The sequence below is a fragment of the Acinonyx jubatus genome, chromosome D2, assembly GCF_027475565.1.
Source record: "Acinonyx jubatus isolate Ajub_Pintada_27869175 chromosome D2, VMU_Ajub_asm_v1.0, whole genome shotgun sequence".
Taxonomy (NCBI): domain Eukaryota; kingdom Metazoa; phylum Chordata; class Mammalia; order Carnivora; family Felidae; genus Acinonyx; species Acinonyx jubatus.
Window position 1 is genome coordinate 79,505,026 of NC_069393.1, and position 16,024 is coordinate 79,521,049.

At 51.9% G+C, this 16,024-nt stretch overlaps 1 protein-coding gene across 4 annotated transcripts in view; it reads right to left on the reverse strand.

Annotated features, from left to right (window-relative positions):
• DHX32 (DEAH-box helicase 32 (putative)) overlaps positions 1-16,024 on the reverse strand; it is a 50,840-nt gene that overhangs the window by 3,579 nt on the left and 31,237 nt on the right. For all 4 annotated transcript variants that reach the window (XM_027063363.2, XM_027063361.2, XM_027063364.2 and 1 more), the window contains 6 exons: positions 13,341-13,586; positions 11,934-12,033; positions 11,688-11,846; positions 2,628-2,819; positions 1,807-1,956; positions 119-306 (listed from right to left, as the gene is read on the reverse strand). In XM_027063363.2, the coding sequence (XP_026919164.1) occupies positions 119-306; positions 1,807-1,956; positions 2,628-2,819; positions 11,688-11,846; positions 11,934-12,033; positions 13,341-13,586 (1,035 nt within the window). The remainder of the gene's footprint in view (positions 1-118; positions 307-1,806; positions 1,957-2,627; positions 2,820-11,687; positions 11,847-11,933; positions 12,034-13,340; positions 13,587-16,024) is intronic.

Consider the following 16,024-nt stretch of genomic DNA (forward strand, 5'->3'; position numbering starts at 1 on the left):
TGGTTTTCGGTTTTAAAGTTAACATCAATCAAAGAATTATCCTAAGTGAGAGATTCCTAACCGAATCATGGGAGATTTTGTAAAGACCCACCCCGAAGACGGCCCTCCCCGTTCTCACCTGCATGAAGTAGCCGGACAGAAGAGCTTTCTTTATGTTCAGAGCGTTTTCCTTGGAGCCAAAAGCAGGTTCTGCGCAGGGAAGCTCGATTCGCTTGACAATTTCTAAGAGTTCAGCTCGGATGACATCCGCCATCCTGAGTGCGCAGCAGTTGAGGAAGTAATCGTGACACCACTTTTCAACACAGTCTGGGAGGGAAAGAGGAGTAAAAGAAATCACTTGTCATAAGCTGGAAGAGCCCAGGCCGGGAACAAGGCATGATCTCCCGTGTCCTCTGGACTCCTCCCCTAAAGAGGTGGTCACCTAAGTGACTGGGAGGGAGGCTGCGGTGGTTCCGGGACCCCGGTGAGCTCCACGAACCGCATGCTGCTGGCACTGACCAGTGAGTGGGTCACCCTTCGTCTGCAGCTCTGAAGGGGCACAGGAGGCTGGCCCCGACTGACACCCGTCTTGTGTACACGGCAAGGATATACGAGGCCCTAACGTTTGATCCAACTAAGGAGAAAAGCATACGGTAGAAGTCCCCTGAGCCGTGAAACTCTCTCTGCATGTTTATAAGAAAAGGATCACTACTGGGCCGAGTTGGAAATCGTGGGAAGCTCACCTTCCTGCCCTAGCTGCAAATTTGTATTACAGTTCAGTCACCTGTTCAGTGTGAAGTTCTTTCGTGCCACCTGCAGTCACTTAGGGTGGATCCGGCATTCTGCCTTGCCCTGGTGGTGCCCCCGGCCTTGGCACAGTGGGCAGAAGAGCCCGGCCGTGCACTCAGGCCCACTCAGCGCGACAAGAGCACGTACTTGGGCAAGCAACGGCCACCCACCCCCCTTGCTCTCAAAAGAGGCCACCAAACTCCCCGGATCTTTTCTGGCTCCACCGACAACTTTTTCTTGTCAGCTGTGAAAAATGAGTCCCCCACTCTACAGAATTCTGCCATTCAAGCGGCTGTCCTGTCTTCCAGTTCACTTCCCATCCTATCGGAGCAAAGGAGGTATAAGATGCTTCATGGAAAACGAAGGTCCCCTTGCAGGAAGGGAACTCACCGGCTGCCTTCGGGGGCCCAGCCTTCACCACACCACCCTAGCCTGTCGGCCCCTCGGGCTCCTCTTCCTGCCTTTATTAATGCCGAGCACTGGAGTTGCCCACGTACGTGTTTCCAGTTCCCTTTCCACTGGGTCCCTCTCCTGGAAACCCATGCACTCGTCCTTTCACATCAGGACTTCTGCCTCCGCTTTCACACGCGCCCTTCTGCTCTTTGCACAAGTCCCCTCCCTCCTTGACCGACCTGTGGCCTGGTTCTCTTCTCCGGCCTCCTGCGGCACACCTGTCTACTCTTCCTGTTATCTGGAGCGGGGATGTGTTCGGCTTTGTTCTCCATGTCTGTGTTCTCTCTCCATCTAGCGAGTGTGCGAGTCAGGGAATGCACAAAGCACAGCTCTGACCCAAGGGCACTGAGAGATGGCAGTGCCCTTCTCTCCTCCCTGCACCCTGGAGGACGGGAGCTGTACTGTGCAAGACTCTGGGTCCTCACGTCATCGTGCCCAGGCACAGCAGCCAGTGCGTTTAGGGACTCGGGCGCCATCGGCTAGGTGACCAGCAGGGCCGGAGAAGGTGAGTTACCAGCTCGGTTTTATTTGGGGAGGGAAGGGTGGTAACGAGTAGGTTTCTCAGAATCGCGAGCATTCACTTACGTTCGCTGGTGGAATTCAGAGCCGTGTCCTGGTAGGCCTTGTAAATGTTGATGAGGGTAAAGTGATCTCCTTCAGGATGTAAAAATGTCTTCCAACAAGTCAAGGCAGCCTCCTCAGCTCCACGCGGCAGATTAGAAAAGCAGTTGGGAGCTTTAAGACACAAGAGGTCACGAGGTCAGCAACCCTGGAGCCCGCTTCATGACCTTAGCACAACGCAGAGGGAGGGGCTCACGACTGTGTGCAGAACCGCTCCTGTCTGCTTCCCTGAATAAAGGTTATTCTTGCTTACTTAGAAGTCAAAGGGATGTAGGGCGAGTTCTCATGAATGTGTCCCTCCCTTTTCACGTTTGCTTCTCGCAGGTCTGGTTAGAGAGTTAACAGCCTGCTGGTATTACCATCAGAGCAGGGGCACCCGAGACGCTTCGAGGGCAGTGGCTAGAACAGGATGGGAACTTTGAGGTCTAACGCGGCACGGCCTATGGCCTGTTCTGCCAGTAGAAGAACAAACTAAAACCTATAAACCAAGAAGAATGAAGGTGGTAGGAAATAAACACCTAATTCTTTGGAGGAGAACACTCCCAGCAACGCATTTTTACTTCAATGTCTGATTAAGAAATTCACTGGGGTTTGATTTTTTCTTATCAAGATAATCCTTATAACTTTCTACTTTTCAAATCTAGTAAAATACTTCATTATCACTTCAAAAGGTGAAATGGATTACTGCCTCTGTTAGGTACTTCGTAAAATACTTCAAACGGACCTGATTTAACTCTGTCCCCGGGACAGCCTCACAACACGGAAGAACAGCCCTTCAGGGGTACCTGTCACCATGGCGGCGATCGTCAGCATCTCCTCTACGCAGTCGAATTCACAGGACGCTAAGATCGACTTTGAGAGTTGGGGGTCAAGAGGAAACTCCGACATGATGATCCCAAACTCAGAGAGGTTCCCGTCATTGTCCAGCGCCGCCAGGTAGTCCAAGTCTTCCAGAGCCTGCATCAGACTTTCCGGCGCTAGCCAAGAAAAAATCAGCAGCAGCTTACGTCATCTACAGCCAAGAGGGTGTAATGTACTGGACCTCCCTTCCCGCACGAAACAACCATACGGGGCAAAATATGTGAAACAACCATTTACGAGACAACGGACGTCAGGCCGTGAAGGACAATGATTCCTGAGAGGGGGACACTAATGAAGTGAGCCCCGTGGCTGCCCAGCTTAAGGCCTGGGGAGAGTTTCCCGCCTGCAGTGCCAGCGGGGACCCAGGTGGGGCCTGCCAGACTCCCTGAGTTATAAAGATGGTGCTGAGCGTGTGGGGAGACTCAGGCAGCCAGGGCCTGCAGGTGGGGGAACACCTGACAGGAGAGAGCCATAGAGAGACAGGACTCAGAAGATCTCTGAAAGGTCCCCTCGATGCATCGGCAGAGCACGTGTAAGAAACTACGTCAGGCCGCAACAAGAACCATCCAGACAATTAGACAGACAGTGCCTGATGCTCACACGGGATCTAGGATACTGTCCACTTCTACCCACTGGGCTGGGAAACCTCACAACTCAGGGGCCCTGGGCAGGAGACCTGGAAGGGACGAACTACCCCCTGGACGTGCACCGCTCCACTCCGCCGAACAAACAAAACCAGGATCTGGAAGGATCATCCTGCAGCCAGGATAAAGGTCAGGCATATTTATAGGAATACAAAATATCCAATACCCAACACAGCAAAGTGCACAATGTCTAGCATCCGATAAACAATTATGAGGCATGAAGAACAGGAAGCTCCAGTCCCATAATAAAGAGAAAAATTAACCAAATGAAACTGACCCAGGACTCGGATGACAGAAATAGTAGACAAGGATGTTAAGAGCTATTTGCCAGTGCACAGATGGACAGAAGGCTGATTTTCTCTGTATCTGTGTTTCCCCTTTAAATTTATATAATGTCAGTAATGGTGTGTTCATTATATATGCTTAATCTCCACCAAAAAAGATAATCCACCTATTCAAAACAAGATATTCTTGCCCTTGTAGAATAAGATTATGTTAATAAAAAATACACGTGTTTTTCACCTCTCTAGTAGGTGACAAAGCAATAAAAGCCACAGAAAGAAGCAAATCACACAGTATTAAGCTGCTATCACATTCTGTCCCCGAAATGGAAGGATTTTTGAGCACGACTGGATAGCTTTCCTTTGTCTGAACTCCAGCATGTGCCCGCTGAGGAGACAGACCGTGGGGACCTGAGAGGCAATTTTAACCTACTGGCATCAGGGAGTTCGCGGTAACAGTAGAAATTTCCTTATTTGCTGTTCAAACACTGCTAAGCTACTTGTCAGAATTTCAGGCAACTCGCGTGACTCAAAAGCCAGTCCGTCACCAACTCGGATTTGATAACGTCCCCTCTTTCCTAACAAGACAACGCTGAAAACGCCGGGAGACACTACTGTGGGTTTTGGCAAACAGCTCGCTGCGGCTGCCCGCGATTCAGCGCGTCTCCAGTCCTTTCACTGCAGAGCAGAGCAGGTGACGGGCCTGCTCTCGGCCTGTGCCACCTGGGCTGCAGGCAAAAGCAGTGGCCCCAGCAAACGTGCCCGGACCTGACATAGGTTGGAGCACAGTTTTCATTCCCAGCTGGGAGAAGAGAAGTTGAACGTCCCTGTTGGTTTGGAACTCTGTCACTGAGACTGACTGCGGAGCACAGCAGGGCTGCCCAGGAGGTCCCCCACCCTCCCTGGGCCCTGACGCCTCGGTCCCGCCTGGGTGCCGCACGGAGCTCTGGCGTGCTCCTCATCCGTTCTTGGGGACCCCCAGGCAAAGAGGAGACCTCGAGAAGACGGTCCTGGGAAGGAAACAGATGGGCTGTTGAAGGAACAAGTCCGAGGGTTCTGTCAGTGAGCCGTGAGATGGAGGAACAGCTGACTTGCCGGAGAAGGTACGAGAAGCGGGAAGGGAAACAAGCCTCGCAGATTAAACGCAGCTGGAGGCGTGAGGAGCTCACTTAGTTACAGAAAATGGTGTAGGAACAGTTCCTATAAATCAGCGACACTGGTGCAGTGTACATTACAGGACCTTCAGCAACTGTCCCTGTAAGCATCTGGCTTCACGACCAGGCTCTGTCCCCAAAAGGCACTGCTTGTCCCCGTTTTTATGCCCTGCGGTGGAGGCTGCACATGGGATTACCGGCAGAAATGACTTCTTAATTCTGCTCCCACCCTCACACCAGAAAAAGGGTGTTCCTGAGGCTTGATCATATTAGAAGCAACAAGTTAATGAATGTAGATTTTACAGGTGAAGGAACTAATAATGAACCGAATAGAATTTACCGATATTGCATGCCACGCTTTAAGACCTGTCCCCAGTGTGGCTCCTAAAATTGTCTTAGCTAAAGATCAGGCTTAGAAGAGGCTCTTTGTGGCAGTGTCGCTTAAGTGTGACCCATGGGAAATACTGCTAACAGATGTCTCGGGCAGAACAGGGCAAGGAGCCTCTCCCGGTAAGCGGTCCCCAAAGCCAGGGCCGGTCCCTCTCCTCCTGCCACACTCCTTACCCTGCTTTCTATCCGGTAAGGATATAGCATCAAAGTTCAATCGGAATCATTAGAATCGGAAAGGATTTTCGAGACAGGGTGGCCTCCACTGGTAAACGGAAGAGACCCATTTTCAATGCCACACCCACTCCTTTCTGGCAGGAGCCGAGGTCCTCTGTACCCAGCCTTGCTGTGGCCGGGGCTTTTGGGCAACGGCAGTGCCCGCCTGGCACCGTCTGCAGCATGAGGCGGGGGCGGCCTGGCCCCTCCAAGCTGACCTAGCTGTGTGCTCAGACTTCTCACACGCCCCTTCTGCCCCTGACCGTGCCGTGGAAGGAGACCCAGACGAGACAGCCACGGGCACCTCCGTCACTGCCACCCCGGCACAAGCCTAGTGAGGGACCACGAGGGGAAGAAAGGAGCCGAGGCTGCTCTGTTGGCTGTTTGCTGACTGACTTACTCCCTTATAAGGATGACACTCAACTCATTCACTCGCTTCCTCCTAAGCCACTCATGGCTTCTCGTGCGGCTGGCACTTGCAAGGCCCTGGGGGCAGGTACACACGTGGACGGGCTCAATCGTGGCCTTCCAGAACTGGCAGTCTGAGGAGGGACATCGACACAGAACCCAACAATCCCTTTCCAATGTGCTGGGAATGCGGTTTTACCTAGGAGCGTGCCTCCACTCCCAGAGAAGCATGTGAGCTGTACCGTGTGACCGCCTCCTACACTGCCACCAACCTCCACACAGGGCTGACCGGTTCAGGGTGGGCCCCTTCTCAAACAGAGCCGATGACTCTATGGTGGGAGTCTTAGGAGTCTGGACCCAGAGAAACCGGGATTTCCAAGGGCTGACTCAGGACATTGTAAGGCTCGAGGCAGAACATGGCCAACTTTCTGCCATGTGGACTGAAAAGAGAGCAAAGGAGAAGAACCACGAGAGAAGGACATGGTTCGTTGGAGCCATGTTGGGCTCTGCGCGGAAGTGTGGAGCCTGCTTGGGGTTCTCTCCCTCCTTCCTCCCTCTCTCTCTGTCCCTCCCTCTCTCGGCCCCTTCCCTGCTCGCACTGTTTCTCCCTCAAAATAAAAGAAACAAGTAAACGTTTTTTAAAACTGTAGCTTCTGGTCCCAAGTGGTTTTAGGACTGGGACTTGGGCATTGCGTATGCTGCAAAGTCCACAGAAGGAAGAGACTGAGGAATCAGATGGCTCTGGGTTGACACCATAGACTCTCAAGTCAGGACTTTTAGGGAATAGGTTAAGAGTTTGATTCTGAAAATAGGAAGGAAACACTTCTGCTTCCCTGAGTTTCAAAGGACATGCTCATAAAGCCTGGCATTTGCCTACTTCCTACCCCCTATACACTATACACGGCACTTTTGCATAATCTCATTTAAATCTCTTTTCCCCAAGTTCATTTATTTTGAGACAGAGAGAGCGAGAGCACACAAATGGGGGGGGGGGGGGAAGAATCCCAAGCAGGCTCCACACCACCAGGGCGGACACTGATGCAGGGCTCAGACCCGCGAACTGTGAGATCATGACCTCAGCCCAGATCAAGAGTCGGACACTTAACCAACTGAGCCACCCAGGCGCCCCCTCATTTGAACCTCTTTGTAACCCCCTGACACAAGAGGGCAGACACTGTATCCTCATGCTACAGATGAGGAAAAGGTAAGTGACCTGCCAAAGGCAGAGGCCTGAGCGGCCCAGTTCGGCGAAACGAGGATGTGAGCCCAGGCCTCTGCACCTGCAGCACGCCTCCTGGCTCCACGTCCAAGCTCTGCTGTGACCCACCGCGATTCCTCAGAGGCAGCCTGGTGCTGCCTCCCAACGCCTGTGGTCTGGTATCTGCTTTTCCCACCGTGGAAACCGCTTTGTGTGCACCCGTCCGCAGCTTAGGGCCCACGTGCCTGTCGCAGAGTGTGGGTAGGAGTCATGCAGGTGGTGACAGACATAGTATTTACCGTGTGCCTGTGCGTTTCTTAAAATTTTTTTTAACGCTTATTTTTGAGAGAGACCAAGCATGGGCAGAGAGGGAGGGAGACACAGAATCCGAAGCAGGTTCCAGGCTCTGAGCTGTCAGCACAGAGCCTGATGTGGGGCTTGAACCCACAGCCTGTGAGATCATGACCTGAGCCCAAGTCGGACGCTTAACCGACTGAGCCACCCAGGTGCCCGTGTGCCCATATTTCTAAGGCCCCACGCATGGCAACTAATTCATCTTGACAATTCTATGAACCAATTACTCTGATTACACTCCCATTCAGATGAAGAAACAGACCCTGAGAAAGTGACATAATGCTGGATGTGACACAGCGAGCCAGGGGAGCGGGACTGGAGCCCTGGCAGTCTGCTCAGGAGCCTGAGCTTTCAGTGTCCCTCTGCCCTGGCTCCCCAGGGACGGCCCGCTCCCATGTCTCGTCCCAGCTTAATCGTGCACCCCCGAATGCCCCTTTCACCCTCGAACGCCCTGGCCTGGCTAACAAGTCACTTGCTCACAGGACCTATGAAGAGCCTAACGCGGATCAAGAGCTGAAAATGCTTCCTTCCATTCTGCGCCTTACAAAATCTCTCCCATTCTCAGCTTCGCTTTCTGAAAAACTACTTTGTTGCTTCCAGCATCTTCCAAGATCCTCATTCAGCCGCCCCTGGGTGGTTCTACTTTATCTGTGCCTCTTTTTCCCATTCCCACCCGGCCACCTGAACACTGCAATAAACTCCGCGTGGCCTCAGACACTCATTCACAAACCTACGCTGGGCCTTCCTGCCGGGATGGCGCCAGACCACCTGCTCACCTCTGGGGCTGTCTGGGGGTGGCGGGCAGCGGACGGAAGCGTCCTTGGCGAGGCTCTGAGTGCCACTGTGAGCGTGGAGTCTGCAGCCCACACTCCCTCTGTTCTCCTCTCAGTACAGACTAATGTGTAAAGACCCTTCTGCGAACCCCGAAGCAAAATACCATGTTTCCAGTGAACATAGAGACCTGCACACGTGCTTCTCCAGTGTGCGCACAAACAGCTTTACCGTGGCGGCCAGAGTTCCAGAAGATCCTGATTTCTTGACGCCTGACTCCTCACCGCAGATCAACCCAGTGCAGCATCTTTAATCCCTCTTTCTGCCCACACCGATGCTGGCCTCTGCAGCCCCGACTTTATTCTGTCCCTGCGTGCTCTCCCGTTTTCTTGAGCTCTCATCCTGCACATGATGTCTGGCAAGTCTGTGTGTAGGGGTTCATCTCTCCTAGATCATTCTGAAGCCAGTGGTCTGGCCACCCCCAAAATGGGTTCTGCCTCCTGATACACAGATGACCTCTGATGTAGCCCAGTGCACCGCAGCTAGTTTGTCTCCAGTTGCTGTGCGGGTGCCATCGCCTTCCCGGAGGAGGAGACGTGGTCAGTCGGTCCGACGCCTCCGATGCAGACTGCCAGTGATGGCGTCGCTCATGATGGAGGCCAACAGTCAGCAGCACTAGGCAGGAAAAAACAACTGGTTCTTTTTTTTCTTTTTTAAGAGATCAGTATCAAGGGAGTTCAGTGAATAGCCGGTAGCCTAGTTATGCCAGATTCAGTTTCACATGGCTCATGAACCCTGAAAAGGGTAACACGTTTGCTGCATTTGCGTATTTCAATTAGCAGCTGAATTAATGCAGCAGCTGCAAGCGTCATCTTTATTTCCTTCTAAAACGATGAGTCAGACTTAGTCCACAGTTCTCTTTTCCCCGAACACAGCAGAACACGGGTGTGTGCATGCTGTCAGGAGACAAAAAGGAGCTGCCCCCCAACCCTCTGTCCCCAGTTCTCAGCTCCAGGCAGCGCAGCGGGAGGCTGGCGGGAGGAAGCGGGGTCTGCCCTGCTGCGGTTTGCCGTCTGCTCTTTGGAATCTTTGACGTTACAACGCCTGCTTTTCTTCTCCCTTCCTGGCAAGGCCACCAGACACCTACTGTCTGGAACGGGAAGATACCCGGGGACCCGACACGTGGTGACTCTGGGGCCGGAGCGATGAGTGGCGCAACTGGAAGAGTGGGTTTCAGAAACGAAGCATGTCTCTGCAGAGCTCGGTGCCCGGAAGCTCTCGGCAGGGCTCACTGTGGCCGCCAGGCTCTGACAGAAGCCGAGCTGTCTGAAGCTGAGGTCACCGTGAGAAACCTGAGAAATGGGGGCGCGTGGCCCAGACCCTCGCTTGCTTCCTCAGCGACCAGAGGAAAAGCCGGGAGAAGGACGGGTGGCCGTTTGACAGCCCCGGGGTGGAGGCTACCGGGATATTGTCCCCCCGGCCCCGTCGGACTCCCCACGATTCCCGTGACCCCACACTGTCCAGTAAGACAAATGCGCCGAGCCGAGGTCGCCACACACACTCTACAACCTTGCGTCCCCAGAGCTCCTCCTGCCTAGGCCGGTGCACCCAGCAGACACGCATTCCTCGCTTTGGCCGGTGACCCAGGAGCCGGGCCCCAGGAACGCTCTTCTCAGGCAGGGAGGCCGGAAGCCAAGCAAAATTGGCTCACGTCCCCCGAGGCCCGCGGGAGGGTGGCGCCGCGTGGCCGCCACCCAGGTGCTAGCCCATTTTCCCAGGTACGTTTCCTCGATGCACATCCTACTCCGACTTCTTCTCTGTCCTGTCTGCGTCTCGGCTCCTCTGCTGCTCACCCTGGAGAAGGTCTTCCCGCTGCCCTGTGCTCTGGCACCTGCATCCTCTAGGCCCTTAGGGAAGCCAGTCTCCCTCCCAAGGACAGCCTCTCCGGGGGCTCCGTGACCCCCCCCCCCGGGTCATGGTGGCTTCCAGGGGCCCCGCACATGGTCCTGCAGACTTGGCACAGTGGGCAGATGGGGCAGGGGCACGGACACTGCAGAAGAGCTGTCCGCAGTCCTTCTTCTGGAAGGACAGAGAGCTCCCGGGAAGAAATGGCTGCAGAGGAAGTAGACGGATTTCAGAAGGAGCAGCTCGGGTCCCTCTCCCTCCTGGAGATCCCCCTGCTCCTTAGGTGAGAAAGTCTGCACTGAAAATCTAAGACCCCAAAGGGTTCCCCAGAGTAATTGATTTTTCACGGTGTTTACTGGGAGAGTTTTGTTGTAAAACTCTGAAAGGCTCCAGGGAAGGACGCAACACTGGTGCAGAGTAAGGTGCACCTGCCGGGCCCTCAGGGTGAGGAAACTTCTGGCGATGCTCCTGGGGCGCCCTGAGGCGGCAGGTGCCGCTGGTCCCGCCCACGCCGACTTCTCACACCCTCCGCACAGGGCCGCGCCACTTAGAAGGACAAGCTGTCTCCACTGTCGACTTTGCACCTGTCACCTTTAGAGCACCTTCCTCTTAACCCACTCCAAATCCTACCAGTCATTTTCGGAAATATTTGAGAAAGAGTTACTCTAAAATAACGTACTTCTCGGGGCGCCTGGGTGGCTCAGTCAGTTGAGCATCCGACTTCGGCTCAGGTCATGATCTCGTGGTTTGTGGGTTTGGGCCCCATGTCGGGCTCTGCGCTGACAGCTCGGAGCCCGGAGCCTGCTTCGGATTCTGTGTCTCCCTCTCTCTCTCTGCCCCTCCCCTGCTCATGCTCTGTCTCTGTCAGTAATAAATAAACGTTAAAAAATAATTTTAAATAACGTACTTCTCAAGTGCTTGTAAATCCTACCAGCACTGCTGGATAAATGACAGAAAAACAGGAACAGAGAGAAAACATCCCAAACAAAGAAGAAATTCCACTGTTTCCAAGTATGCTCTCTGCTCTCTCGGTCTTTTGTGACTCTCTTGTGTGCATGTGATACAGAACCCGGATCAGTAGGTTGTCATCCACCGCCCCCCCCCCCGCCCCCCACCTGCCACCGTCTGATACACATACTGAAAATTTCAACCACTGGCCTAAAGTGTGAAAAAAATTAAGGACGTTCTTTTTATCAAAGCACAAGTGAACTAAGTTATCAGTGAAGAGCAACCAATCCTTTCAGTCAGGACCCTCCATGGGGGACTCACGTACCCACTCTGTTTCGGTGAGGTCAAGCTGCTGGTCCGAGAACAAAGCAGCGGTTCCCAAGGTAAAGACGCCTGGACGCGGGCAGGGGGCAGGGGGAAGGGGCTGCCTGTGGAAGAGGCCACTCTCGGGCTGGGACTGGCCACCCCTGCCCAGCCGCCCGGGCTCCAGGGTCCAGATCATTCTCCAGTGTCAGGGCAAGAAGTTCCTACAGGTTTGTCGAAAAATGACCTCAGAGGACATGTGCCTCTAACGGGGACAATGCTTGTACGACCAAATCTCCACGCGCCTGCCTGTGCCACTGAGTGCCACCTGCTCTCAGGCCCGGGCCCGGGCAGGGGCACACGTCTCCGCCACGTCTCCGCCACGCGCCCCGAGAACACTCGAGCACACAGCTACCTGGTCTGTTGATGAAGTCACAGTGGCCTAAGCCCGCGATGTCTATTCTCTTCACGAACAGCACCATGCTGGTCAGGTTCGCCTCCTGCATCTCGGCTGGCTTGAGCGGCCGCATGTCTTTGGAGGCGAACTCCTCAGAGTACAGACGGAAGAGTTTTCCTGGAAGAAACCAAGGGACATGGTTACGATGGCTCCCGGTCGCCTGCCTCCGGGGATTTGCAGCCGTGTTCGTGGCCATGGTGCTACCTGGAGAAGACGAACCGACAATCTGCTTGCGTATCTCCGCTTGGCTTTGGCTGATGGGCTGCGTGACGAGTGAGTTCGCTCTGATTCTAGGGTTGTACACCTGTGAACGGAAACACAGCATCTTTAGTATCACATCGCTCAAGATTTCGCGGGCTCGCCGGACCGGAGGGGACTGTGTGGTCCAGGGCGCTTTGCGAAATGCCCAACTACAGACTCATTTTCTCGGGATGACATTTGTTATTGTTTCGCTTGCCCTGAGAGAGAAACGGCTAGTGGCTTGATAAATGGATTTAGAGACTGTCTGCTTTCAGTGTAGGTTCAATAAACACAGGGCCTCCACACCATCTCCTGAAATACTGGTGGTGTCGCTTCTCAAAGCACGACCCTGTGAACGATGACGGATCGTCACACGCCACACAGGGAAAGGATGATCACCCACCGGTGCTGTGTCTCTTCAAGGTTCCATTCTAGTTGTGATCTCAGCGGTCTGACCTTGACAACAGATGCTGAGCCCTCCCAGTGCTAGGGGCTCAGACAAAAACGGCATATGGCACCAAGCGGGATTTTTCCTACGGGTGGTTTGAGGGGGAAGTGACAGCCCTGGGTTCTCTGAACGGTGGACGAATTCAGTTAAGAGCCCAAACCGGTTCCCAGGGAGCCTTCAGAACGGCTGGAATTGCTCTGTGACAGTAACATACTGCGGGGACCCAGTTTCCTAAAGGGGTAAAAGCTACGTAAACCTCTAATGATGTGAAATGGATCAATACCCTGGTACGTTTCTTTTCAAGTTCTTAAATGCTATGATTCCTTAAGTTCCAGTGTCTTTGAGAGTTTGAGATAGTCTACTTCCATTTTCCTAATTTTTTTTTTCTTACAGGTAGTTATAAAAGTATTTTTAAAAATTTAGGATAGGATTTCATCCTGTCAATATTAAACCCAAAATCTGATAAAATTAAAGCCAGTGTACTCGAAACTAAATTCTGGTAAATCACCAAGATGCTAATTACTTTGAGAAAGGGGGTTCCTCCAAGACACTCAGACGATGTACATAGGAAAAGACTGGTTCAGGAGTCGGATCCTTTGCCTTGCTAGCACCTTAGCTGAAGAAAAACCACTGACAAGAGGAGCCATCACTTTTCTGCTTTAGTAGCTGTGTCTTTTCTCAAAATGTTTTCCTCTGGCACCTCAATTAGCGTGGGGATTACCGACAAGCTAACGAAAGTCAGTAGTGGGTAGGCAAGACTGGTCACCAGCCGCGATAATCCTCCTGTGTGCGCATGGGCAACTCAGAGACTCATCAGATCGCAGAGTTCATCCTCACTTCCTGCTCGATACAATGGCAGGAACCCAAGAAATGGATTCTCGATGCTCATCAGCAGGCTATTTACGCACGTGACAAGAATTTACCTTTCTCCTTTCCACACCCACGTCGATGACAAATTTGACTGTGTTACTCCAGATCAAAGACTCTCCAGAGCTAGTGGTTAGCACCACTCTCCTCTGATAAACTTGGCATCTTTTTTCTGTTTCCTCATTTGGCTTGAACAACGCACATTTCTCTTCTGGGTACAGAGGAACCACCACCAGCTCCCCTAGATCTGGGTTCAAGTTAGATCCTTCTTGACAGACAATTTCATAGGCCTTTTCAATATCCTAAAGTAAAAAAAAACATCATCCATGGGAATAAAATATGTTACAACTTCATCACTTTAAAAAAAGATGTCTAAGTTAAATAAAACTACAGGCAAAAGGTACATAATGTATGCAGGGGAAAGAAATACCTGTGTTGTGGTCTCTGTGAATCATTACATGAAAAGAAGACCCGACTAGATGAGTACATTTCTTTGAGGAAGTTAAATGTAACTTATAAACAATTTCATTGCTTTTTGTCCAAAATGGTCTTCCTCTTGGGAAATGTACTGCCCGTGCCTTTTTATGCATTTATCTTATTTTTCTAGATTGATGCAATTTCTCATATCCATTAACAATGACAGGTAAACAGAAGCTATCCTCATATTGATGGTGACGCATCACTGTGCTTTAATGGTGGAAGAACTAAGAATTCTAAAACAATCTCTGGGTCTGTAATAAAAGCATATACACACCCATTCTGTAACCAGGGTTTCTGGGTCACTGACCCATTAGCCTTTAAGATCATGTAAATGGAATGAAGTCGGCAGGAGACAGTCACTGCTGATTTACACACTGTGGCATGATTCAAGCATGTAGAAATATCCTTTTAAATTGTTTCACTGACAGATGTATTGGGGGAAGAAAAAGTAAGTTATTGCCCCTAAAACTACGCATAAGTAAGGGGGCAAAATGCTCCAAAGGCAAGGCATTTTAGATACTATTTTTCTTTTTTCTTTTTTTTTTTTTTTAACATTTATTCATTTTTGAGAGTGAGAGAGACAGAGTATGAGCAGGGGAGGGGCAGAGAGAGAGACACAGAATCCAAAACAGACTCCAGGCTTCGAGCTGTCTGCACAGAACCCGACGCGGGGCTCAAACTCACGGAGTGCAAGATCATGACCCGAGCCGAAGTCGGATGCTCAACCGACTGAGCCACCCAGGCGCCCCTAGAGAGTATTTTTCCATTTCTCAAATACAACTAGATTTTTAGGACCTCAAATAAAAGAGGTGTCATTTAATGTAACTCTTAAACCTTTGGAATTTACGTTTCTGAAGTTTCTACTTTCTTCAGGGCCCAGCTAACCAACTACCGAACGGAAGAAGTCTCATTTCGTTCATCAGATTGCACTAAAAATCTACGCGAAAAAGGTGACTTCTCGTGACCACTAAGACTTTTGAAGACCTAAGACCTATTCCGTTTTCCAGTGTCCAGCTCGTTCTCCTTCCTTCCCTTCATCTGTAGAAGAGGGTTGAGTTGACTCAGGGTTTTGTAGGGGACACATCTGCCTAGAAAGATGGCATCACAGGTCTCTAAGGCCTGGGGAGAGCAGTTTGAAAGTGACTCCCGGGCCTCCAGGAGGCCCCAGGAAGCAGGGCAGAGGCTTCCACGGGAGCAGCTGTCAGGGACACCCTCCCGTGTAGACCCCCCTGTTCCGCACAGAGGTGGCGTCCTCGGGGCAGATTTCTACCAAGCCAAGAGAGTACCTGCTGATCATAATAAATGAAAACTTGCCAGTTGGAACACTCAGAACAAAATGATTTCTCCGTATTTCTAATTCTGATCACATCACCATTCCACGTGCGGACAGCCTATTAGAAATTACCAGGAGGAGGACAGAGATGTGAGCTTCGTCTCCTGCCCCTGGCTGCTGCTCGGCCCCCCAGGACAGGCCCCATTCCATCCCTCCCGGATGACCCCCCCCCCGCCCCGCCGCCCCTGAACAGGCTGCCACAGGCGTTCCTGGAGCTGGAAAAGGAGGCTGATTCCAGCAGCCCGCTTGTGGGCAATTATTTTTCAAAATAAACCTTCCAACTGCACTCAAACATTTCTTATTCTCTTCGGATACTCTTTAAAAAGTGATTTGGGCCACTCAGTTTTTATTTGCTTCCCATTGCTAAAGCTTTGTGGTTGTAGGTGGGTTCTAAGGTTGAGTTTTGTTCTGAATGGAGAATGAAAAAAAGAAGAAAAGAACTCTTCAAAAGGGAAAAAAAAAAGCAGAGCAAAATAGACACTGACAGTGTGCACAGTGTAGGCGCTTCAGGCTCAGCTAACAAAGGATTTGAGGCCATAACCTGCAGAATTTGAAGGAAAAAGACAGCTTAAAATACTGTTCACTTTTTTTTTTTTAATTTTTATTTTTGAGAGAGAGAGAGACAGAGTGCAAGCAGGGGAGGGACAGAGAGACACAGAATCTGAAGCAGGCTCCAGGCTCCGAGTTGTCAGCACAGAGCCCAAAGTGGGGTTCGAACCCACGAACCGCGAGATCATGACCTGAGCTGAAGTCGGACACTCCACCGACTGAGCCACCCAGCGCCCCAAAATACTGTTTATTCATTTCCTTCTTACTCAATGTGTCTGTGCACTTACCCATGTGGGGCCTTCCTGAGTCACCTGCAAAGCCACGGAAAGCACGGTGACACATGCAGGGAGATCCCCGGCCCCAAGACGAAAAGGCCCA